This window comes from Heptranchias perlo, chromosome X, assembly GCF_035084215.1.
Source record: "Heptranchias perlo isolate sHepPer1 chromosome X, sHepPer1.hap1, whole genome shotgun sequence".
NCBI classification, from domain to species: Eukaryota; Metazoa; Chordata; class Chondrichthyes; order Hexanchiformes; family Hexanchidae; genus Heptranchias; species Heptranchias perlo.
In genome coordinates, this window is record NC_090370.1 from 8455561 (window position 1) to 8483003 (window position 27443).

The window sequence follows — 27443 nt, forward strand, 5'->3', positions numbered from 1 at the left end:
TTTGAATCAGTCCAGATTTTTGATATTTGCTGAATTCAATGTGATTGGGTAGGGTAGTGTAGTGGTTATGTTACTAGACTCGTAATCTAGAGGCCTGGACTAATAAATCTCAGAGAAAGTGAGTTCAAATCACACCATGGGCAATTTGAATTCAGGTTTTTAAAATAATCTGGAAATAAAAAGCTGGTATCAGTAAAAGTGACCATGAAGGTATCGGATTGTCATAATAAACCCAACTGGTTCACTAATGTCCTTTAGGGAAGGAAACCTGCCGTCCTCACCCGGTCTGGGCATATATGTGACTCCAGTCTCACACCAACGTGGTTGACTCTTAACTGCCCTCTGAAGTGGCCTAGCAAGTCACTCAGTTGTATCAAACTGCTACTAAGAATAACAAGCAGCACTGTGGGAGCACCTTCACCACGAGGACTGCAGCGGTTCAAGAAGAAGGCTCACCACCACCTTCTCAAGGGGCAACTTAGGATGGGCAATAAATGCCGGCCTTGCCAGCGATGCCCACATCCCAAGAATGAATAAAACTAACACTAACTAAGCAGCCCAGCTCAGGCTATTTTAAATTTGCAGCTTTGTTCAGCTCTCCTTGTTTGCTCTTTTCTTAGTTTCTTTGAAGATAGTGGCCGAGGTTCCCCTCTTGTGTCTTGATGCTCCGTGATGTCAATCACACAGGACGTTCATCCCAATCCACCTTGTATGATCTGCGGCTGGGAATTAACGCCTTTAGTCAGCTATCAAAGACTGTCTGATAAATTGACACCAATGATTTTGTTTCCAATCCTAACAAAAATAAAGACGCTTCATTTTTGCTGGAATGACTCTGCCCCTTGATAGAATTCATTGCCAGCTTCTGCCGGAGAGCAAGAAGGGAAGGTACAGCACCGTCTCCCAGCTCAGCCACCACCCCACTCCCTGAGCAGCCCATGAGCCCAGCTCAGGACAGTTTGAATCAGCTCTCCTTCTTAGCTCTTTTCTTAGTTTCTTTGAAGTTAATGTCCGAAGTTTTCTCTCTTGTGTTCGCCAGCCTGTGATTGTCTTGCAGTTTGTTTTAATGAACAGAGAAATGGTGAGCTAGCATGTGCACAAGTGGAAAAGCCAGCTTAGCTCCTCCCTTTCTTAATCAGTTTAACTTCTATCAGAATTATATTTGCACTTTTTGCAATCGATGATGCTTGAGAGCTTTGGAAGAAAGCAATTATAAAACAGAGTGAATGCTCGAATATATAAGACAGAACAGCAGGAAGCTAGGCTAATGTCCTGGAACTTGATTCAATTTAGTGTTGTAAATAGCATTTTGAAATATCTTTTATGATCACCTACAGACAGAGAACGAGTGCGATTCTGCATTGAAGGTTTGGAGAAAACACAAGGGAAAGGAGGGAACCATTCTCATCTGATTAGGGATGCTCACTAACATGGGCCAAGGGTCACCATCCTGAGCAGTGCCACTCGCACAGACCTACTGTAGAAACTCCTTGTTCGTGTTTATCTTTAAATGTTTACAATTTTTCTTTTTTGTAAAAGAAAATTGGCGCTCTTTAACAGGCAAACATTGTTGGGTGAAAATACCATTTGGTACATTTTCCTTCAAGCGAGAGCTGGACCTGTTTCTGGCTGGGGAGGAGATCACCTTGTACAAGAGGTAGGTAATGTATAACATTAATCAAGGCCAGAGTGACCTCCTGGACTAGTTACTATCGCCTAAAACGGGGGAGGGGGGGGCGTCGAAGTGGAATTTCCCAGATCCCTGCGGCAGCAACTTCAAGGGGAGGTGTGCTTTTGGAGTGAAGGTTTGGAAATGATGACATTCCAACAGGAAAATAACGGCAGCAGGAATTACCCAAAGCACCGACATTTCCTGACAGTGCAATGGAAAACCTATTGGAGCAAATGTGGCGGAGGAGGTTGACATTGTTTGGCACTCCAGGCATCGTGACCACAAACAAGCAACATTAAGTGGCTTGAGAGGAGATGGTGCTTTATTTAAATGCAGAGCCCAACACTCATGGAGACCTGGCAGCAAGTGCGCAAAAAGTTTAGCGATTTCCTCCTGATCTGCCAAGGTAGGACTTCCCACCGTGATTTTCTATTAATTAGTTGTCCAGGGTACACATGACACGAATGTTTCCTCCTCCTCCTCGCAATCATATCCTGAAAGGGATTCCACCCAGAACCAATCCTTTCTTCTCAGTGCAGCTGAACGATGCATGCACACGCAATCACGCCCATTATGGGCCGCACAGTGACACTTACTTAGAATTGTTGGTCCTCTCGGCAGTTTGAACTTTTCACCTCTGCTTCTTTGCTTTCAGGAAAAGACTGCACATGACAGGAGAGGACAGACCCCAAACAGGAGCAGACCCCCCACCCCTCCTACCCCAACTTCAAGGCCTCCATTGGTTTTGAGGAGACCATTCTCCAGGTCATTGGGCAAGCGACTGGTGGTATGGTTGGAGGCTCTCCCCCACACCTCAAGCTCGAGCTCTTTCCCTCTCAAGCTCTTCCTTCTCACCTTAATCACGCACTGGCACCAAAGGATATGCTGAAGTATAATACCATGTGATCCATTATGTTGTAAGCTGTATTTCAAAGGTTGCCATGGTGACAACATCATAATCTATGTACCTCTTCTCTTTCTCCAGGCGTGCCTCAGGAAGCAGTGCTGTTGGCGAGTGGCCCAGGCAACCTTAGAGCATCCAGTGTCACTCACTCCTACCGTCACAAACAACAGCTCAGGTACATTCACAAACAACAGCTCAGGTACATTCACAAACAACAGCTCAGGTACATTCACAAACAACAGCTCAGGTACATTCACAAACAACAGCTCAGGTACATTCACAAACAACAGCTCAGGTACATTCACAAACAACAGCTCAGGTACATTCACAAACAACAGCTCAGGTACATTCACAAACAACAGCTCAGGTACATTCACAAACAACAGCTCAGGTACATTCACAAACAACAGCTCAGGTACATTCACAAACAACAGCTCAGGTACATTCACAAACAACAGCTCAGGTACATTCACAAACAACAGCTCAGGTACATTCACAAACAACAGCTCAGGTACATTCACCCCAGGGGACTTAGATACTGAGTTGGAGGAGGGTGCACTGGGTGATACAGAGGCAGATGGTGGAGGAGGAAGAGCAGGGATCTGGACCTCACAGGCCCTGCTTTTAAAAGAAGGATGCTTTCTGAGCACAAAGCTTTGCTACAGTCATCGGAGACCGTACCAGCCAATGTGCATCAGCTGATGGCTCTTGGAGGAGTCCACTTCCTGCATTTGTGCAGTGCTAACATTAATGGATGGAGTCTCAGAACTACCGACCACCATGAAATGTGTGGCATCTCCACGGAGCTCTGTGGCAGAGCCCACTGACACAGGTCTCAATGCCAGTCGTTGGCATCTCTTATGAATGCTCAGTTTGTTGCTATGGAGACCTTGGGCTTCAGGATGGAGGGGTGCTCTCTTCCTGCTGCTCAGGGATCACACTGAGAGAACCCTTCCTGGGCTTTACAGATCGCATCAATGCCTGCAGTTGCACTGCCATGCTGCTCACTATCCACGACGAGGCAGTCCCCAGTAGTAGAGGCATAGCTCGTGTTGGTAAAGATGAAGAGGTGGTCTCTCAGGAGGATGGCAAATTACGCCCTCAAGCCACCCCACTCGATTGACTGTACACAAAGCAGGACCAGGCAGTGCCCACAGCTGCAGGCACGGGAGAGCCAGTAGTTTGGCCATTGTATGACCCAGCTCTAGGAGGTAAGGAGCCACCTCACTCCATTGATGCACAGCACCCGGATGCCTCACAGATTCCTGCCACGAGGGGACCACCTAGAAGGAACACAAGGTTAGGGTCCAGAGCACACATGCCATAGAAGGGTAAATTCACTGATCCGGTGATCTCAGGATGGAGCCCTGCTCAAAGGGAGCATATGTTGCAGATAAGGCTACAGCACTGTCATACTGATTCTTCCACCTGCTCTCCATTCGAGTGCGGCCGGGAGAACAAGATTGGTGATTTTACTCTATAGCGTAAACAAAGGGAAGAACGGGATTGCTGAGGACCAGTGACACACATGGCAGTTTTAAGGAATTAAAATGTGATTGCACTAACAGTGTCCAGTGAGTGTTCTTGGTGTGATGTTTGATAATGTATCCTCTGGTGACAGGAACGGAATCCTAATTAGCTTATTTGCAGCTAAGGGCAATGTAGGTAAATATGTTGGTGACAGCATAGTAAAGATGGATAAAAGTCTCTCGATATGATGGGTGGATGGAGGACTTAGGAGAAGGTCTCATCAATGAAAGCCTGCAAGGGTCTTCAACCATTGCAGCCTTCTGGCTCCTGATCATCTTCTTCATCTCCTTACTGGAGTTACTGTCCTTCTCCTCTGGATGCTCCACAATTGCACCTCATTGGACGATGAAGCTGTGCAGCATGCAGTAAACCACGATAATCCTGGAGATTTTGGCTGAGGTGTATTGTAAAACACTTCCTGATCGGTCAAGGCATCTGAAGCACTGCCTCAAGATACCAATGGTGTTTATCGGTCATGATTCTGGTAGCTGCATGCACCTCATGGTCTCTGTGCTTGATACCTGTTCATGGCTATCATAGAGGTGTCATGTGACAGGGCTGAGAGTGCATCCTTTTTTCCAAGGAGCCAATCATGCATTCTTCCTTGTGGATCGAATAATAGTGGCACAGTGAATTGACCTTAAAATAAAGGTATCTTGATTGCTGCCTGAGAAGCAAGCGTTGACCTACATCCTTCTGTGCTGGTGGTCAAAGGCGGAATAGAGCTGTTATATACAGGAGCCCTAAGTGCCATTAACGATGCCCTGCACTTCAGGGAACCCTGCCACTTGGAAAAAGGGCAGGCTCTCTCATGCTGTTGCTGGTTGTCCATAGAGTAAGTGGTGTGATTGCTTGCTCTGACAAACAAGGAATCAGTCACCTATTTGATATAGTTGCGCACTGCAGATTGATTGATCTTCTGTGGTCATCTTGACAGCCACTGGCAACGCTGTGCCAGTGGTGGAATTTGGCTGGAGATCAGGTTCCAGCAGATGGCATAAATCTGTCACAGCCTCTCTTGTGCATCACAGATTACAAACACAAAGTTCCTCGGACCAGTCCAGGTAAGTGCACCGATGCCTATCGATCTGGTTTCCAGGGTAACGATGAGTACGGGCTGCCTGTCTCTGGTGCTCTCTCACCTGTGTGACATCCTTGCTCCAAATAATGATATTCCTGTAGGGATACTAATGATACCAACATAAATTGAGCCAGCTGGAAAAGTAAAGTGAGGCCAAAATAAATAGTCAAACAAAAAGACACACAACAATTTTGCACCTCTGCGACCTCCAAAAATCAAATTAAAAAAATGGCAGCTCCCCTTTAAATGGCGGGGGGGCGCTGGGAAGCGATTAAACGATTCTCTCATTCTCAGTGCGAATACTGGGATTTGCACGTGTGCACATTTAAATCCATTTAAATATAATTATATTTTAAGGAAGCTCTTCCCTCTTTTGGGCGCGAGCTTCCTGCCCAACCAGAAGTTCTCCATTGGCACAAGATGGGCAGAGAATTGGCAAGAGTAATGTCCACCCAGAATTCTGACCACCCCCCCATCCCCCTTCGCACCAGTGATGGTGGAAACAATCAGAACATTTGGGCTTATATCTGTCTGTATCGTTCGGAGACACCTTCTCCGCCTCTCTGTCTCCTAGCCTCACTCTTTCTGTCTGCCTTTCCAGATATCGATCTCTCCCTCTTCTATATCTGTTCCACTCTCTGTAAATGTCCCACAGTTCGTGTTTCTGTACATTTGCCTTTTACTTTGTCTCTCTCTCTTTGGAGCTGCGTTTGCCTCTCACACTTCATTTTTTCTGTCTCGTTTTGTCTACTCTTTACCCTTTGAATTTGCTGTGCTTCTTTTTACTTTCTGCTCTTCGTCTGGAAATGACTGTTGGCAAATATTAGCAGACATGCTCTTAATTTGTTTGCATAACATTCCTCTATCCATTATTTTAATTGAGGCACTGACCCATCTATTTTAAATAAGTTACATAGATTTACATAGAATTTACAGCATAGAAACAGGCTATTCGGCCCAACAGGTCTATGTCGTGTTTATGCTCCACACGGGCCTCCTCTCACTCTATTTGCTTCATCTCACCCTATCAACATATCCTTCTATTCCTTTCTCCCTCATGTGCTTATCTAGCTTCCCCTTAAAGGCATCTATGCTATTTGCCTCAACTACTCCATGTGGCAGTGAGTTCCACATTCAAACCACTCTCTGAATTCCTCATTGGATTTATTGGTGACTATCCTCTATTTATGGCCCCTAGTTTTGGACTCCCCCACATCTTCTCTGCGTCTACCCTGTCGAACCCCTTTATAATTTTAAAGATCTCTATCAGGTCACCTCTCAGTCTTCTCTTTTCCAGAGAAAAGAGCCCCATCCTGTTCAGACTTTCCTGATACGTATCTTATGATACAGTTCTGATATCATCCTTGTAAATCTTTTTTGCACTTTCTCCAGAGCCTCTATATCCTTTTTGTAATATGGAGATCAGAACTGAGCACAATATTCTAAGTGTGGTCTAACCAACGTTCGATATAAGTTTAATATAACTTCCCTGCTTTTAAATTCTATTCCTCTTGAAATTATCGCCTCTGTTAAAATAGAGGACAGAGGAGTAGCATATGAACACCGTTGAGTGTTTATCTGACAACGTCGCCCACAGTAATTTCTAGCCTCGTATCTTTTGTTTTGCAACTTTTACCTTTTGAATTTGCGGTGCTGTTTACCCTCGAGAGTTCAGTCGCAACTGTTGGAAATGGTCACTCTGTGTGCATGGAGCATGAGCAGAGGCCCGGTAAAGATCGCGTGCTCGTACCGCGCGGGAGGGGGCAAAGAAAAGTCGTGCTGACGGGAACTGAGGTATGATGGGAAAATCAGACAAAGAGCCCGGATGGAGCAGGCTTGATGGGTTAAATGGCCTTTTCTTGCTCCTGACTTGATGCTATTTTGTGGTGGGCTTGATTGGAACTGGAGACAGCGAGCGCTTGTATGTCTGGTCTTGCAAGTTTAGAGCCATTTTCCTTTCGAGATTTCTTCAAAGGCGTTTTCAGAATAAAAAGTAATGCCATTAATTAGAATTTCAACAAAATAATTGATGTAAATGACCTCATTAAGAGGCATATTAATATGTATAAGTCTCCCGACTGCTAACTTTCTCCTCTCTGTTTAGGTGATGCACCATATTGTACACCGGAGCAGTACAGAGAGTGTGCAGACCCAGCCCTAGGTAAGGACCTCTTGTGTTTCATTAGCTGTTTCTAAGGCCAGTGATGTTGGATTGTGTGCAGTGTTCTCACTGAACCTGTCAAAATTTCTGGTGAGCAAAGCAAACTCCCCTTAAAATAAGATAGAAAAGAAGGTGTGTTAAAATGAGATGAGGAGAGATTTTCTTACTTGCTATTTGTGGACTCTCAATTCCCAATCTTGTTCCAGGTTTGCCTTTGCTGAAAAGCTAGAAATGTAACTGCAACTTAGCTGTGACGTGTCATTGTATTTCCATCAGAAACCTACCCAGCAATAAATAGATATCAAAAGAAAAGGTGCAAAAGGTTGCAAATCGGAAACAGAAACAGGAAAATGCTAGAAACACTCAGCAGATTCTGTCAGCAACCATAAAGAGAAAAGCCAGGTTAATCTTTCAGTTGGAGACCCTTTGTTGGGGATCTGATGAAAAGTTCCACGCTAAACATGAAACCATCTTCCTCTTTCAGATGCTGATTGACCTGCTGCTTATTGCCAGCATTTTCTGTTTTTATCTCAAAGCCTAACTAACTTGGTTGACTTTTGAGCCAATAAAACTTTGCTTCCCTGCTTCAAGCTTCAATCTCCAATGACATACAAGATGGCGGGGGATGGGGGGGTCATTATTTTCAGGCCTCGGTGGAGAGAGCAATCCTTGTTAAATTTAGTCAGCACTCCATATAACTTGGCTCCAACTGCAGTGAGGATGCCAACTGAAGTCCTTGGTGAAGGAGTCTGTTCAAAAGTTGATATTCTACAATGGAGAGCTGAGGTACCAGTTAAAATGGGAAAGATTCCGGTCAAATTCAGCAATGAGCTGCTTGGCTGATTCCAGCTCTGAGCTCTATCAGCAAATGGCTCAACATAGTCTGGCTACCCCAGCCAGACATGGATTTTCAAATCTCTGATGTCCTTCGGGTTGCCAACTCTGGTTGGACATATTCCTGGAGGTTTCATCACATGACCGCCTGCCTCCAACTGCCCCGCCCCCACACTCCCACCATTGGTTGCCCAACATGTCCATCCTCGTGGTGCTCTGCCTTCCTGGGCCAATCGGAAAGCAAATAAGCTCTTAATTACTCGATTGGATGATTCGTAACTGTCAGTCAAATAGCATTTTTATCCCGCCTCCAATATTTTTTATAATTAATAAACGATAGAAAATGAAAAAAAATCACACAATTATTATTTAATGCGCCAATGATTTTTCTCCTGGGTGTTGCTTGTAGCAGTGTCCTGGAGGTTAATCTTTAATTCCTGGAGACTCCAGGACAATCCTAGAGGGTTGGCAACCCTAGATGTCCTCCCATTTGACATCCATGGTCTCGAAGTACCCCAATCACCCTGGACTGAACTAGGCTGAGATGGTCTTGCCTCGTTCCAGTGCTGTGGACAGGTCTTGTGCAAATAATGTGGACCGGCCCCCACATGACTGATGGCTGCAGAGACCCACTTTTCCCGCTGGCCTTGCGTTCAGCCAGCGGAACAGTGGTGTCCTCCTGTGGTCAGCCAGATGTGCCAAGCCAGCTCAGTGACGTCGCAGCGCCCGCGCTGTGGTACCAACACAACATTACGGTGCGAGCTGACGCATGGGTCTGACTTGGTACAAGATTCCCAGGCGGGCGTACCCGCCCACCGCGTGCATGCGCCACTGCAGCACGACGTGTTTTTAGGCCCTTCCCACCTCCTCCCTCTCCCCGTCATGAATTCCAATTGCCCCCGGGCCAGCCTCAGGTTACCACGTTATCCATTAGTGCTCCTGTGCTCTCACACGGTGAGGAAAAGCAGGGAGATTTTTCTGAGTCTGCGCCCAGACGACAGTTGCCAACTCTGGTTGGACATATTCCTGGAGGTTTCATCACATGACCTCCTGCCTCCAACCACCCCGCCCCCCACACTCCCGCCATTGTTCGCCCAACATGCCCATCCTCACAGTGCTCCGCCTTCTCACGGCCAATTGAGAAGCGAATAGACTCTTTGTTACCCAATTGGATGATTCTCAACCCTTTCTCTGATATTTCCATAATCAATAAGTGAAAGAGTTCAAAGAAAATGAAAGAAAAAACACCATTTTTTAATGAACGCCCCGATGATTTTTCTCCTGGGTGTTGCTCGCAGCAGCGTCCTGGAGATTAGCCTTCAATTCCTGGAGACTCCAGGACAATCCTGGAGGGTTGGCAACTTTAGCCCAGGTGCACTGGATTGTCCGGGCTCAGCGGATATCGGAAAATCAGACGGGTTCCTTCACAGGCCCAGCTGATTTCCCAATATTCACTGTGCCCCCCCCCCCAGTGTCGACCCAAACAAAATCTCCCCTGGAAAGCAGTGCATAAAAAAAATCCTTTGAATTTTCTACATTGAACTTTTGAGCCTTGAAATTACGCTGTGCGATGGTTAGACTACAAACGGAATCCGAGACAATCCCCTCGCTTTTCTAACGTTGGTGCTAATCAGGTTATCCGAAATAAGTTAAATCCTCCTTTGAAATAGCCCACAAAGGAATTGTAGTTCATGTGCTAATATTGACACAGTGGAATTTCAAGGCTTAGGGCTGAGTTGGCATTCTAAATCTACAAATTAAGTTTACTGGTGACTTAACAGGGACGAAAATGAACGACTTCAACTGCAAATATTTCCTGCCAACAGTTTCATGCCTGTGTCATAATTTGTTGATTGATCATATTTTAGTTGACTTATTTGTCCCTTTGATTAATTAGTGTTTTTGTTTTGTTGCTGCTTGGCTATTTTCGCTGTGCGTAAAATCTTCCTTGACCGTTTCGCATGTCCGCCAGAGGCCTACGAGTAGCGACGCTGCTGGGCCAGTACGGAGCTGTGCCTCAGTGGGATATTACTGTCCTGTGGAATTGGTTTGCCTGACGCTGCCGTGTGCAATTAGCCCGACGTGCTCATGAGTCCAGCCGCGCAGTGCACCAAGGACTCCTCGTTTGTTGGGCTCCCCAGGCATGGCCGCGCGCAATTCGTTACCTGCGCCAAGTGTCGCTGCGCCATTGTCCGGCAATGAAACACCACAAGAGCTCTTGAGCACTTTGACTCACCAGTTGCTACCCTCCATCGGCGCCCACCCCCCTCCCCGGTACCATTCTTCGCCACCGTGTAGCTTGCTGCTCTGTCTCCTGGTATTTTGGGATCCTGCTGTGCACTGCAACACTCGTTACTTGTTCCCTGGGCTTGCCAAACGCCATGGCATGCAACTCTCCGTTGGGTTCAGCGCAAATTTGCCAGCCGCGTTGGTACAAGAAATCGGAGTCCTGCTAATTTGGCTTCATTTTTCCCTGTTAAGAAATTTTTGCGTGACGGAATGGCTGTGCTGGGCACTTTCCTTGTTATCCCTCTGCCCCTTGCTGCCTCTCCCCACCCACCCACCCAGCCACTCCCCGTTGCCATATTCTGTTGGCATGACACAACATACTCGAGGCCAAAAGGGCCTCACGGAATAATCTATGTGATGTGTTTTCAGATATTGTCTTGACTGCTGTACTGACTTGTTTTTCTTATTCCTCATTGTAAGGTCAGGCTGAATTTGGAGCTTTCACAAGGTACCAGTGCCATCAGAGCACCTGTGCTGGAGTGTGGCCCAGAACAAAGGCACTCCCCTCCGTTTGGGCAGACCGGGGTGGGGGGGTGGGGGGGACGACCCACGGGCTGAGCGGTGCCACGTGAAGCTGAAGCTGCTCGGGCAGCACGACCTTTACACACAGCAACAGCCACCGGGGGTGGGCAGCCAGAGCCAGGTGGCATGATGCTTCTCTGAAGAGACACTCATGCCAAGCTGGCCATGTGCCCTGGCACAGGAACTACAATGTGTCTCTGTGCAGCTACCAGGCTTGCAGAAGATGCTGCTGGGTGTAAGGTTCCTGTGGGCGAGGACTGACCATCCAAGGGTTATCCAGTGACACTGACATTGAGGATACTGATGAAGGTACACTAGAGACTTCCAACTCTGATCCATAACGAGGCTGAGGGTAACACCCAGGCTCTCATGCGCAGTGCACAGAAACCAGTGGCAGATGGCCAGCACAGGTAATTTACGTGGTGTCCATCAGTGTTTTTGGTGCATGATGTCGGTTATTATTGTGGCACGATCCCTCGCATATTGAATTCTGTTCCATGCCCATAGGTCTTGCCAACTCGTCTCCCACGGGCCAACGAGCCTGGAAAAGCCACCTCTTGCAAAGTACTGTCACACAGTTCACCCCGACTGGAAAACGGTGCTGCACAGTTAAATACAACCATTCGCGATAAAGCAGAACAGCAGGAGAGGCACCACAAGGGACCGCGGTTGTGCTGCGTACAAGAGCAGAGCGAGTTGGATCAGCGCTTGGAGAGCGAAGATCTGGCCACAATCAGCAGGTGACCAGGAGGTGACCAGGGGGTAACCATGAGGTGATCAGCAGGTGACCATGAGATGACCATGAGATGACCATGAGGTGATCAGCAGGTGACCATGAGACGACCATGAGATGACCATGGGGTGACCATGAGATGACCATGGGGTGACCATGAGATGACTATGAGATGACCATGGGGTGACCATGAGATGACCATGGGGTGACCATGAGCTGACCATGAGATGACCATGGGGTGACCATGAGCTGACCATGAGATGACCATGGGGTGACCATGAGATGACCATGAGGTGACCATGAGATGACCATGGGGTGACCATGAGATGACCATGAGGTGACCATGAGTCCAGTGGTAGCCAAAGAAAGGAATTTAAAATAGAAGGAATAAGATTTGTGGTCATTTCATGTGCACATCCTGCACATAAAGCTTCCTGTCCCAAGTAGGTAATTGGTGGACAATGCAAACAGTGCAACAGCAAACAGTGCTTCTACTCTGTGGTGCACTGCTAACCAATAGGGTATTGCACTGGCAGCCGACACTGTGACATATGCTGTGGTGTTTTGGCATACACAGTTGCATGCTGGGTAGTCAACACAGCTCCACAGTGAGTTCTTGCCCACAGCGGAGCGCATGCACGTTCCCTTCCAGAAGTGTGGCACCCTTCCAATTGGCATCATGTAGAGTTGTGCACTCCACAGGTGCCATGTGTAGCAGGGCAACGGTTAAATGGCGATGGTGGCACTGGCTGCTGGATGAGACGCTGTTAGCTCTAAGCACTGCTCCGCACACCTAGCGGGCACCGATCCCATTCCACACCATTCCTCGAGCAATTATTAGTGCCCTCCTACTACCTGTGACTAATCGTCTGATCCCGGGGTCACACCAACATAACGGCCCTCCTGTCTTTCAAATTGATGGGGCCCTGCCCCTGTCTGTCAGCAACTACGTGTTACACAAACAAGTGTGCACCATCCTCAGCAGGGAACAGGGTGCGGACTGCACAAGGCATGTCCCTCTCCTCGATGCCAAGCGGACCAGTCATCACAATTCTTTCTGATAAGGATGTAATGTTACTTATTCACGAAAAGAGTCACTCCAGGTACCTGACACATGTGCTGCTATGCATTTTATGACGTCAACACTGCTACCACCCAGCAATGGTTTAAAGAGTTATACAAGACACTTGAAAAGTGTGACGTTGAAACAAATAAAGCAAACGATTGCAATACAGCAGCTGCAAGAGAAAATGCAGTAGCATCAAGAATGCAGCAGCAAGGTGCAATAACAGGAAGGTTTAATGCAGCCACCACATACCATGCAACAGCAGCAAGGTGCAATGCTGGAGCAATAAGGTACAGTACAATAACAGGAGGGTGTAATGCAGCCACAGCATACCATGCAGCAGCAGCAAGGTGCAATGCAAAGACAAAGAATTGCAACACAGAAGCAACAAGGTGAAATGCTGCTTCCTGTTGGTGTGATGCAGCAGTGACATACAATAGGGCAGCTACAAGGTGCATTCCAGAAGCAACAAGGTACAATTCAATAGCAATAAGGTGCAATCGGTGGCAGCAAAGTGTAAATGCAGCCCAAGCAAGGTGAAATGCAGCAGCAACAAATCACAGAACAATAGCAAGCAGCAACAAGGTACAATGCTGTCTAAACAGAGTGAAATACAATGTCAACGCACGACAATGCATCAACAAAATGTAATACAGCAACAAGGAGTAATACAGCAGTGCAAGGTACAATACAGTTGCAACAACAGGGTGCAATAGAGCAGCAGAAAGGTACAGTGCAATGATAACAAGGCACATTGCTGCAGCAGTAAGTACAGTGCAGCAGCAAGGTACAATGCAACAACAGTAACAAGGTACAAAACAGCAACAACAAAGGAACAATGCAGCAGCAACAAGGTGCAATGCAGTAACAACAAGGTGCAGCATAGGAGCAATACACCAGTGCAAGGTGGATTGCAGTAGCAGTAATAAGGTGCAATACAGCAGCACAAAGTACAATGCAACAGCAATAAAGGACATTGCAGCAGAAAGGTGCAATACAGCAGCAAAATATTGTACAAAAGCAGCAAGATGTAGGGAAGCAGCAACGAGCACAATACAGCAGTAACACGGTACAATACAGCAACAATGAAGTAAATACAGCAGCAAAGCACAATGCAAAACAGCAGCAGTGGGCTACAATGTATAATACAGCTGCAGCAATGTGCAATGCAGCAGCAACAAGGTGCAATATAGTAACGACAAGGTACAATGCAGCAGCAAGGTGCAATACAACAGTAACGAGGTACCATGCAACAGCAGCAAAGTACAGTGCAGCAGCAGCAAGTTGCAATACAGTAACGGTACAATGCAGTAGAAAATGCAATACAGTAGCAACAAGGTGCAAAGCAATTGCAGCAAGATGCAATACAGTAACAAGGTACAGTGCAGAAGTAGCAAAGTACATGGCTGTAGCAGCAATATAACAACAAAGTACAATGCAACAGTAGCAAGGCACCTGGCTGCAGAACCAAGGTGCAATACAGCAGCAATGTACAATGCAATACAGCAGCAAGTATAATAGAGCCACTGTGAGCTGCAATAGAGCAGCAACAATTACAATACAACAGCAGCAACCTGCAGTGTACATTACAGCAGCACTAAGCTGCAATACAGCAGCTGCAATGTACAGTACAGCAGCACTGTGCGATAGTACAACGGCAAGGTACAATGCAGCAGTAACAAGGTGCAATGCAACAGCACCAATGTACAATGCAGCAGCAAGATGCAATGCAATAACAACGAGGTGCAATGCAATAACAACAAGGTACATGACTGCAGCAGCAAGGTGCAATACAGCAGCAAAGTTCATCAGAGCCACTGTGAACTGCAATACAGCAGCTGCAATGTACAATACAACAGCACAATGTATAATCCAGGAGCAGCAAGCTGCAATTACAATATAGTAGTGCAGTGTACAATGCAGCAGCAACCGAAAGGTAAAACACAGTAGCAACAAGCTACAATCCCTAGTTCAGATTTGGTCAACCATTCAAAACTCAAGAGTGAGGAAAAGAAATTACATACTCGCAATAAGCTGCAAGTTTTAATAGTTTAATCGAATGCTCGTTGAAATTCTCATTGTAACTGCAAGTACATAATGCAAGACATGCTGAAACCTAGCCCAACAATGTGACTTCTCACATGCTTCGGTTCCAACTATTTACTTGAAATCTGGTTTGTGCTCTCTCATTCCCTCTCTCACTCTTTTTCTCTCTCTCTCTCTCTCTCTCTCCCCCCCTCCACTCTCCTTTCCTCTCTGTTTCAGCCCCCTCTCAACAAATTTGTACGGAGATCCTCTGAGCCTGGGGAGAACATTGTACTGAATTGACATCTAGCTCTAAAGGGCCGTAGTAAAAGAGTCGTCTGCATGGAGCTTGGAAATGGTGGTCAGGAGTGCTGTGCAGATAGAAAGTGTTGATGAACCAGTTTCCAGGGAGGAAGTGGACTGTGCACTGCACTGACCTAGCTAATGGGAGAGCAGCAGGGGTGGACGGCATTCAGACAGAGTTCCAAAAAGTCCCTCTGGATGGGAGGGGAAGGTGTGGGTGGAATGGTCTTGACCTCGGAGATCAGTGCCAAGAGCTGCCAATTTGCATTGGCGCTGCCCTTCTGAAACTGGGAAATAGGATTCTATTTGACGCATGCATATTTCGATGTTTCAGAGCCCAATCTTTAAGGTAGTTCTTTGGGTTGTCACAGCATGTATATCAGATGTTTTGGAGGCCTGCTCTTGGGAGGAACGTGTAGGGCAGGTTGTAGGAGATCACTGAAAGTCTAGGGCTCAAGGGAAACCCACATTCAGTGCATTTGTTGATCTTCATAAGGGCTTTTGACCTAGTGCCTCCTGGGATCATCAAGAGGAAGATGAGAACTGGGGGCACATGGCTTGGATTTGGTCTCCAGCTCCAAGATTGGTGTAAAGGTAGGTGAGATACTCACTGAAATTACCTCCCTCATAGGAAGAGTGAGACAAGGATATCCGTTATTGCCCATCCTATTCGATGTCTTCATTACTGATGCATTGGATGGCATTGTAAGGGACAGTCTTGGAATATCATGGGTATTTCTGAAAGAATTGTGGCCCTTCTTTTGACAGATAATATTGTGTTGTTAGCAGATTTGCCTGCGGATCTAGTGTGTTGTACTCACCATATTGCCTTCAAGTGCAGTATTATAGCTGTGCACGACTCAAGATGGGATCTCCAAAGTACTGATTGGAAACACAAGGGTGTCTGTCCCTATTGTTGATTCGTACCAGTCCCTGAACTCTGGGGAATGCCAACTTCAACCTGGATATCACACTGAGAAGGGGCGAGGGGAACTTTGGCCTTTTGCATCTTTCTTCAGTGACGGCCAAGTCTCAATGTAGGTTAAGCTTGTGGCATATAAGGCATGGTTCAGAACTCCTAGGCATGCTATAGGGGAGTGGGGGGGGAGTTGTGACAAAATGGGGGTACAGTTGTGGAGAGGGAATGTCTCTTTATCAAAGCTCCTCACACAAAGAGATGGATTAAGCAGTTGTTGACGAGGAAGCTTGGTTTGCAGCACTGGTTTTGAATGCCTAGAACATCAAGGTGACTGGCACATTGCAAGCCATCCAGCATAGGGCCTTCCACCACTCTGAAGGCAGATGTCCATTATATCATTCATGAGGAAACTCTGAGGCTTGGGATGACGCCTGCTGGAAGGAGATACCTGGAGGCTGAGTTTGAGAACGTGTGTTCATGTATCCAGGTTGCGGAAAGACAAACAGTTGCTGCTGATTCTGTGCACTTGGAGATAGGTGGAGTATGGTGTGTGTCCATGCTGTGGTCAGGAGGATAGTGGCAATATGCTCACACATTTTATGGTGAGCTGTACTGCTCACTGTGCAGTTCATCAGTGGTTCCTGTTGTCTGCTGCCTGCCGAGGGCTCAAAACTGCAATTGTCAGTTGTCTCTTGACCAACCGGTGAATAACTTTATTGGGATTGGTAGTTGGGGGGGGGAGTGGGGTGTGATGTGTGATGGAGGGGGGATAGGGCGGAGTAGTGGAGTTGAGGAAGGAGATCAGCCATGATCTTATTGAGTGGCGGAACAGGATCGAGGGGCCGTAGGCCTACGCCCACTCCTATTTCTTATGTTCTTCTGTAAGTGAGGTCTCTGTGGGATCAAGTTGGCTCCAAGGTGCTGCATCTGGCGATGGAGGGTTGAAACTGAGTCAACCCTCTATGACAGACGTGGTAATCCGATACCTGAGTCAGACAGATGTGCAGTAATCTAGGACACTGTTGATGATTGACTCGCCAGCCTGGCTCACTAATGGGATCTGGTGGGGTAGACCTGTCACTAGGGGTTGTGGTTCTTCCCACTCAGCTCCAGATCACCCTGTAGGCCAATATTCTAACAGTCCCAGTTAGTGGTGCCCTGCTCTGTCACACTGTATGGTTTGAGCTGACTAAACTCCAGCAAAACCCCTGTGAATACTTGGGGGTCCCTAAAAGCCTTGGCTGTTGCCAACCCGTGCCTAAGCTGTCTGGACTTAGTTAAGGAGGGTGTTGGAGAGTATCCACTTTATATTGAGTGAAGAGAAACTCGACTTATGGGGATTTCTCAGTAGCTGGGTTTAGAGTATCATAAAAATGATAATGGGTTTCCACAATTGTCAGATACCCAGCTGACTAAAAAGAAAACTTCCCTTTCTCCTTGTCACTCTCACTCCCTCCTTCCCCATCTTTTTCATTCCCCTCTCATTCCCTATTTCTTCCCTTCTCTCACCCTCTCTCCCACTTTCCTTTCTTCTCTCCTTGCCTCTTTCTCTCATTCCTCCCCTTTATCATCCCCTTCTTCCTTGTCTCTCATTCCCTTTCTTTCACATGGTTACTGGCGACAACTTTGTTTTTGTTTCGTGTTCCTGAATGGCACCTCCACTCCAGCTAACACCATCACTTTGCTTTCTGCTGCAACGCACTGAAGGTTTGTGCTTGTGGGGGTGTTGCTCTCTTTTCTCTTTTGCCGGGCTATGGACCAGGTTATTGCTCACGAGCAGCCTCCCAAATGGATGGAGTGGCACATTCAGGCATTGCAATTCGTTCGAAATATATTGGTTAGCCAGGTCAGAATGCAAGGACAGCTGCCTGTGTTATTGTGGCTGCTCACATCCTTTGTTAATGTTGGTCTGTACCTCTCGCATTGCAACTGAGTGCCCGGGCAGTTACTAAGACACACAAGCCACCGAGGAACTGCTTGCAGCTCATGAGATGCCAGTTGTCCACTCCTGCACTGAGCAATTTGAATGTGCTAAGCAATGGGTTAAATAACCCTAAATCAGACAGCCTACAACCATTTCCAATGCGCGCAAAGTGATTCAGCCAGCAAAAGTAAATACTATTAGATTGCAAGCAAAAAAAAGAACACTGTACTTTGCAGTCAACTGGTTGCACCACATTGCACTGCAGTGCAACAAATTAAATGCTGTTAGATTGCCTAAAAAGACTACACTTTGCAGTTGGCACCCCCTACAATGCAGCGGTTATACTGCATTCACCAATTTTACACCGTTTTGCAGTCAAATGGAAAAAAATCTGCAGAAAAAAACAACCGCTGCACATAGTAAGGAGCATATAGCAATGGAAATCGTTCCACTGCAACTCTTGGAACACAGTAAAGTGAGACACCAGCACATTCACAGTCATGAATGCACCGGATGGCAAATGGCACCATTTTCAGCCTGACATTAGTGTGCGTGGGTAGGGCAGTGATTTTGGTGCCATCCGATATGGAGGTTGGAACCAAATGATGGTATTAATATGGGAAAGAGGCACACGCAGGTCAATTTGGTGTCGCTCTCCCGACAAAGCTCAAAGCGTTTTGCTTTGCGACCGGTTGCACAATATCCCATGGCCCGCTGTGATTGCTGCCAATCTTCTGAACTGAACCGACTATTCCAGTGGAAACAACAAGGATTATTAATTTTTTGTTTCAACGAAAAGAATGGAGAGAACTTTGGCCACTTGGAGTTTTTTTTAATACGAATTATAGGTAAATCTAATGGCACGTTAACCTTTTGTTCCTGTTTGGGAGTGGGGGAGGGAGTGGCCACTGTGTACTGCTCTCTCACCCTTTTACATTCAGAGTCAAGAGCTGATCCCTGTAGGCTGCTGGGTTGCACTGTATAACACAGTGACCGGGAGAGTAAATATGTGAGACTGGAAAACGCAGCTTTAACCTGACTGCCAAATCCCTGGACCCAGATTCTCACAGAGCTGCAATGTGACCGGGTCCCTGAATGTTAGGTGGAAAGACAGTGAGACACAGCCACAGTAATTAGAAACAAAAACCAAGCAGTTATTGATAACGTTTATTCGTTATCCAGCTTGCTGTTAAATGATTGTGATGTTGCCCAGTTATTATGTCTGCATTTCTTGTATTAGTTATTTTTGATGTTTAACAATTATCAGCTGAATACTCCACTTAAACCATTAAAATGCTCTCCAAATGTCTCAGTTGACTGCATTGCCCAGAGTGGTACTGAGCCACAGAGAGTAAGAAGATCCCAGATTTGATTCCCAATCTTTTCAGAGTTTGCTGATCTCAGTTGGGATACCGATAGTGACGCTATGATCAACCTCAGCATTCATGGGCTAGCGAAAGGAAAAATCAGCCAGGATCCCTGCTCCTGATTGCTGTGCAGTGACCCTTGCTAGAAAGTGCTTGCGTGGACATTGGGTGAGAACAGGATTGGGCTTGCTTTGGTAAAATAGACTGCTGACCCTCACCGGGCTCACATGTGAAGAATGGGCCACTTGGGCAAGTTACTAGAGGTTGGCCAGTGCCTGTGGAACTGTACCCCAGTAAGAGTCAGCATCTTCAGACAAGGGAGGGAGAATGTTAGAGGAAAAAGAATTTGCAAAGGATAAAGTTCCGATAAACGTGAGCATTTTTAAAATGTCAGCGTGTTTTTAAGTGTGGGTACTATGTTGTGTAGAGATAGTCGCACACAGCCTACTACTACAGTGAATTATTGGTCTTGAAACCCATGATGTCCAAAGGGTTGCTTTCAAGGTACAAGCCCTTCTTTATCTTAACTCAACAAAAATCCTAGAATCCTTGCAGTCGCTGTGTTCCATTCTGCTTCCGAGACCATGTGTATTTTAAACACGATATTACTTTAATAATTATAACAAAAGATAATACAAACTATCTGAATATATATATCAATATATTTATTGTATGTTTCAAAAGGGGTCTGGGTGGTGCAGAGGGTTAAAATATTGTCCTTTCACCCTTGATGTTTGGGCCCAAATCAGCCTTAACAAGCAATTTGATATTTATTTACATCCAGTCAATCATAAAAAGGATATTCTTGACCTTGAAAGGCTATAAAAGCAAGCAACCAACATGTCCCCGATATCAGGCATTTAAATTGGGAGGGACAGTTAAAGAAGCTCTTTTCCTTACAAAAGCACAAATTTTGAGCTGCTTAATTGAAGTTTTCAAGACTAAACGGAGGGAATTAACGGAGTTGATTGAGGCAAATTTTACACCATGGTGGATTGTCTCACAAAGGCCACCGAGCACAAGTAAAAGATTAGGGTATTAGGAGCAAGAAAGGAAGTCATGTAGGCCTTTTTTAACAAAAGGAATAACTCAGTAACGAAGGATGGGTCCAATGGATCCAAGAGATAATTGGGTGTGGTTCTGGAGAGAGAGAGATTGGGAAAAATGTGGGCAAGACTTCCTCTGGTTGCTATATGAAGTCACATCCTTAATGCATTTGTGAAAATTTCCTCTGTTCAGCATTTCAAACAAAATTGCAAATATGTTTGAAAGAGGAATTATAAGCCCCTATGAAAAGATGGGTAGATGTGGTTAGAAAAGAGTTGGGTTTAATGGCCCTTTTTCTGTTCCAGAAAGTTCTTCTGTATCTAACTTTAAGCAGCCATGTTAGTGAACTCAAATCTATAAGATAGGACTGTGATGAATATTCTAATTAATACCAGTTCACTCTTAGAACAGGGAAGGCAGTAAAAGAACAATGCATTAGCTCAGCGCACCATCAATTCCCCCTCTTAGAGCCAGCAATCCACACTTGCCAATACATCTGTGTCACTGCTATTTGAACAGAGTTCTTGGTGGAGAAGGACAGTGTATTTTGCACATGTGAGACGCCATGCAACTTGAGTCGATATGGTAAGGAGCTGTCCATGGTAAAAATCCCCAGCAAGGCTTCAGCCAAATACCTGGCCAAAAAGTACAACAAATCGGAAGATTACATAGGGTGAGTACCTCTACTATAACTGCTTTTCTGTTTGTGTCACGATATAGCCATGATTAAAGAGGCAGTGTCTTTGTCACTGGGGAAGAGGAACAGCCATGTATCACTTTTGATGTGATGCAGTGACATTTGCCTGGTGCACTATTGAGTTTCGACATGAATTGCATTGCTACTTCCTGTTCGAACACCTTTAACCTCCCGTAAGTCCCACCCAAACCACCGAGATTACTCTGGTCAATGTCACTAAAAGTATCCTGTGTGACTACGCCCGGGTGATGCATTCTTGTCCTCCTGTTGACAACTTCTTTCTCCTTCGTCGTTTCTTCTCTGTGGTCTGCCTTGATGGCAGAGCCCTTTCATGGCTCCATTTCTAGCTGACCGAATATAGCCAGCTCCACCCATGGAATGGCTTCTCCTCCTACACCCATATAGCCATCTAGGGCACGCCCCCATGGTTCTATACTTGGCCCCGTTTTATTCCTCAGCTCCATGCTATCGTTTGGCAAAATCACCCACGAGAATATGTCACTAAGCTTTACCTCTCCATCACCACATCCTCAACTCTATGACTGTGCTGTGCTGTCTGACAGCCTGTCTAATATCAAGTCATGGATGAGCCAGCTCAACACTGGCAAGATTGAAGCCATCCTCTTTTCCGCCCTCCCCCCACCCCCCACCCGCCTCACCACCACCACCCCGAGAAACTCTTCACTCTAGCCCTCTGATTCCAATGCCCTATTTGACCACTCGCACTGGCTGAACCCAACAGGCACAAACTCAGTGCCCTGCCCGACCCAGAGCTGAGCTTTAAGCCCCACATCCAGTCCATCGCCAAAACCACCTCTTTCCACCTCCACAATATTGTTTGCCGACCTTCCCCACCTCATCCCCACCGCCACTGAAACCCTCATCCATGCCTTTGTGACCTCCTGCCTCAGCTTTTCCAACAAACCTCGCCCTCCTGGCCCCCTGAGCTCCAACCTACACAAACTCCAATTCCTCCAGAACTCTGCCGCCCACATCCTATCCCGCATGAAGTCCCACTCACCTATCACCCCGTCCTCACTGACCTCCTCCAACTCCCCGTCTCTGAGCACATGGTTTTCAAAATCCTCATCCTTGCTGACAAATCCCTCCATGGCTTTGCCTCACATCTGCAACCTCCTCTAACCTTACATCTCAGCTCACACCCTCCACTCTTCTGAATCTTGCCTACTGTGTGCCACCACCCCCCCACCCCCGGCCACTTGCCCCCTCCTTAATGGTGGCATACCATTCAGCCATCATGGCCTTGTATTCTGGAATTCTCTTCTTAAACCCCTCTGCCTTTTTACATCAAAAACCATCTCAAAATCACGCCTTCAAGTCACGTCCTCAAACCTTCTTCCAATTCCTACTCAGTGTTTGGTCCACCCTCCTTATGAAGCAAGCACATTAAAGGCACTTTCTCAATGTGATCTGTTGTGATCATGTTGAATGCTTGACAAAAACAGGGGTGGGGTGGGGATGGGGGGAGGAGTAAACAAAGACAGTGCTTCTTTAAGTAGTTTATGAAGTTAATCTGATTAAGAACAGATAACCGGCTAACTGCTGGCTCTGGGGTAGACATTCCTCCTTTCACTAACGTTAATGAAATAGTGTGAGTGCAACGCAGGGAACCTCCTTCTGTTTTCTAGGTAGTACTGAGATACAGATATAGGCACTAATGAACGAGTTGTGTCACCAGTGTTATAAATGCCTGATTATACACATGGCTTCTATTTTTGCTTTTAGCTCCTTATTGAACAAAAATAATTTGAATGGATTTTTTTTGGCTAATTTATACACTATGTTAAATATCAGAAATGAACATCTTTACAGCCTCCAGCATGACCATGAGTCACAGCAACACTGGGCAGAACATTTAAATTGAAAAGTGTGGGCAATTAAAGTTTTCAATGCAACATTCTCAGTGGGGAGAGCACCGTGTCAGGCAATCACAGAGCTGACACCTACCTCATTGACATGTTAATATCAGCCCACTCCTGCTCCTGTTTACACAACAACTTGCATTTATATAGCGCCTTTAATGTAGTAAAATGTCCCAAGGCGCTTCACAGGGGAACTGCCAGACAAAATTTGACACTGAGCCACATAAGGAGACATTAGGACTGGTGACCAAAAGCTTGGTCAAAGATGTAGGTTTTAAGGAGCGTCTTAAAGGAGGAGAGGGAAAGAGGCAGAGAGGTTTAGGGAGGGAATTCCAGAGCTTAGGGCCGAGGCAGCTGAAGGCACAGCCGCCAATGGTGGAACGATTAAAATCGGGGATGCGCAAGAGGCCAGAATTGGAGGAGCGCAGAGATCTCAAAGGGTTGTAGGGCTGGAGGAGGTTACAGAGATAGGGAGGGGCGAGGCCATGGAGGGATTTGAAAACAAGGATGAGAATTTTAAAACTTACTAACTTACACACTTACTAACGTAATGTCATGTACTCTCCAGGGGTGTAGATAGTGGTAGCAGCGAGCGGGAAGGCATTATTAGTGATGGAGGAACTGAATAAATGGTGGGCTTGAAATGATGCTTTATGATATTAGTCTATGAATCTTAACATGTTCAACGAGCAGACAAATGGATTTTATATGAATGTGTTAAATGTTTTGTATGCTAATATCGCACAGTGTCATTTCAAGGCAGTTCTGTACCTTTTATACAGTTGGGTATAGTTCTATTCAAGTGTGGCACAGGTTCTGTATAAGATGTCTATGATAGTACTATTGTCAGTTTTCATTTGGTGCACACTTCATATATGGTACCCGTCAATGAATAATGCAGGTCTCAACTATCCTTAAAAATCATGCTCCCTCTCTTTTTTCCCCATAATGTTTTGCTCATTAAGATGAGGGATCTCAGTACTGGCTAGCGGAATGTAATCACCAACAACACCAGATGTGACGTAGGTTAAATGCAAAGTAAACCTCCATCTACAGAAGTCCATTTTTCTTCCATTTGTAAAGCACTGTAAATTGCAAAATAGAGAAGGAGAAAATACTCTTGTTAATTGCTTATTAATCAGGAATGTGCACGTCCAACCTCTTATCGAATCTCCTGCACTTTAACAAGTAATGTCATATCATGTGAATCACTCGTCACACTTCAACAGTTCACTCACCATAGATTCAGGAATTTTTGCCAAGCCGTCAACTCATATTTTGAAAGGGGCAGTGGTGGTGTATGTGAATGTGACAAGGCTGTCAGGGAGCATGAAGACACTTGGATTTTTGTCCCTCAAATCCTCAGATGACACTGGCAGTGCTTAGTACCAAAGCATCATTGACCAATGTGCTCACTGCACATCAACGCCCCCGAGTGAAAGAGGGGGGGAGGGAGGAGCCTGCATGAGCATGGATGACCAAAGGAGGAGGGGGGGAGGCAGGGAGCAGCAAGAAAGGTTTGGGATCCTCTGCTTTAACTGGACCGCAATCAAAAGTGCAGCAACCTGTTCCATGTGACGAATACGGCTTTTGCCTGAATGAAGAGGCACATTTGAAATAAGAAAGGCGAAATCCATGAATCAAGTCCCTAAGTGCTTCAACGGATAAAGCTCAGTGAGTGAATGCTTGTTGCACACAATGGATCCCAAGGAGTTCTGATGACCCTCTCTTCATTTGGGCAGCAAACTACGTTTGGCACATGGAACAGTGTGGGGTACCGATTGTAAGGAATAGCATTTGCTCGCTGAAGCTGAGGACTTTGTGCATCGCGTACTTGGATTGTTGTTTCCTACGCATGTTCACTGGCGGCAGAATGGGTATAGGATTAACTGTGGGCTATGGCATAGTGGAAGAGTAGATGGCGGATTCTGCACAAAGGGAGTTTTGAGAGTGCAAGAGGCTCAGCACTGGGCCTACCAGCTACCCCAAGCTGAGGCAGTTCCCTGCAAGGCACAGCTTCCTGGAGCTTACCAAAGGGGCCGTGCCTGATGAGGCTGAGGCCGAGCAAAGAAGCTGCCACTGAGTCACACGACTGATGTGGGAAGATCTTCAACCAGTGTCAACAAGTGCAGCAGCTCTATTGATGGAAGTCAAAGTCAGAACTGTCCTGAATTTTTACACCCTTCAAGCTCCCACCAGAGAATCGAAAAGAATCTGTGCAGGGAACTGCTGCGTTTGTGATCTGACTGAAGCTCCCTGCCAGGAAGAACACCTGTCCATTGAGTTCGGTATGGACCACAAACAGCAGGAGCAAAGACAGTAGGTCATGCATATCAACACGTCCTACCTGCCATGATTCCTTCATTTTGAGGCAATTCACTGTAACCTGATTGTTTGAAGGGAAGGCCTCACGGAAGGCTGATTCCTCGGAGAGATGAGATATACAATAGCTGATGACCCTCGGTTGCAGCCCCTATTCAACCGCAGCAAAGAACCAGGCTTCTCATGAGCAAGCTTTTGGAGTGCTCAGATAGTACGTTGATCCTTCAGATGGGGCCCTTGCCCCTGTAGAAATTGAAAAGAATGTTACTGCGTCCTATATGTTGCACAATATTACCAACAGAGGCCTGGCAATGGAGGAGCACAAGAGGCAGCATGAAGGGAGGGAGAAGCAGGCAGAAGAAGATGATGCCAAAGAGCCAACTGCAGAAGACCAGACACTGCAGGTTGGCAGGAAGTTGTGGGAGGGCATCATAGCCACCTTCTTTTCTGACAGGCCTGCTAGTGTTTGAAAGACCTTTCTTTTCGCTTTTGTAGCAGAGTACGTTTTTTTCCTGTTTCTTAAGACCTGTACTTTTCTCCCTTTTGGAGTAGTCAAGCTTTCCTCATAATAAAAGCACAGAATGCAGCTTTTAACAAATGGATGTGTTTTTATTGATCTTTCCTGGTTTTGGTAGTGTCTACGCGCATGTATCCCCAGGTGCATACATCTTACCTTCTCACTTCCAAGTACCTGAGAGTCATTTACTTCAGCATAGTGGTGGAGATGGTGATGCTTGCTCTGACCTCCATATTCTCCTAGTTGAGGGACCAGAAATTGGGGACCCCTATCTTCATGAGACTCTGGATTCCCTCTGACTGAAGTGGCAACTACCCCTCATCAGTGCCAGGACGTTCTGGTCCTTGAATTTTGGAGGCACCCCTGGAAATCACTTCTCCACATTGTCCATGTGTTCAATCAGATTTTTTCGTAATATAGTAACACTCCAGCACAATGGCTCCCTGCTGGGCCTGACCAGCTCATATCTGCTACCCCTTCCTCAGCATTGTGCTGGGCAATATCCAGTGCCTTCTGCTGCCCCTTCACATCCGTAAATCCTGAAACGCTGCTACACAGACTGGCACTTTGTGCAAGTGGGAGGTTGCATGCCCAGGTAGACAGTGCTGCTCTGGTTCCTTCTGCGCCCCACTGCCTCCTGCCCCACCAGCTGTATAGAGAGCGGAAAGTAAAATAACAAATGCATTCGTAGACTTTGCCAATTCACTAACACCTTTGAGATGAGAACGTTAAGCCTTTCATGCTGGCTGCTCTGCAAATCCAGCTGGCGCATGTTTCCAACCCCCTCCCCCCAACCCGTGAACAAGACTTGCCTTCCATATCGACATAAGCGAGCAACCTTTGTTCAAGGATTGCTAGGGGCTTCACTCTGTTGATGCTGCACCCTGTTCTATGCCACCTTTTCTGTGAAAGTGATATGAGGTGACATTATTGACAGGGTCTGTTTAGCAGGTCTCATATAATGCTCCATCAGCCTTCCCATACTTGATGGCATGCACAATGCAAATGATATGAGGTCCCCTTTAAAAGAAACAGCTTCATTGTGATACCTTCAAACAATTACACGCCGGTCATTACGGGGCTAAGTAGGATTTCTGGCACCAATATTTGCAACACTTTACGCTATTCGATTGAGCAATGTGAATACATTGCATAGTCAAGGCTTTAGCATTTGTGGTTCCATTTCTGCGTTATCTTGGTGACTATCCTCAAGTCTTCCTCTCACCCTTCCATGTCCTTTGGGTTTCTGAGCCAGTGTTGGTGTGCTCAGCAATCAATGTCCAGGCAGACTGGACCCGAACTTTGACCTCTGTCCCACAAGGTTCGTCTGACTTGCCAGGCATATCATTGAGAAGGCTGGCGAGATCTTGGTCAGATTAATGGGTTTTTGAATACTCCAAGCAGCTTTTGCATGTTGCATTCTGATTTCCTCACTGCACCGCTGTGTTTTCATCCAGTTTGAAAGAAATGATGATTAAGAAGCTTATTAACTGCTTGAGAAGTGCAAAAGTGAGCAACAGTGCAGGTATACACTGATTAGCCAGTTTCTGATGGGTAACATTATTCACTTTGTGAGACGCCAATCCAACAGGGTGAATCCCAGATGCACCCACGAGCTGGACAGACAAGTGCTACTCACAAACAGAA

At 46.3% G+C, this 27443-nt stretch overlaps 1 protein-coding gene across 5 annotated transcripts in view; it reads left to right on the plus strand.

Annotated features, from left to right (window-relative positions):
* asic1b (acid-sensing (proton-gated) ion channel 1b) overlaps nucleotides 1-27443 on the plus strand; it is a 626564-nt gene that overhangs the window by 543216 nt on the left and 55905 nt on the right. For 4 of the 5 annotated variants that reach the window (XM_067976674.1, XM_067976676.1, XM_067976672.1 and 1 more), the window contains exons 5-6: nucleotides 7292-7348; nucleotides 20897-21050. In XM_067976674.1, the coding sequence (XP_067832775.1) occupies nucleotides 7292-7348; nucleotides 20897-21050 (211 nt within the window). The remainder of the gene's footprint in view (nucleotides 1-7291; nucleotides 7349-20896; nucleotides 21051-27443) is intronic. The other variant, XM_067976675.1, reaches the window with a different exon arrangement.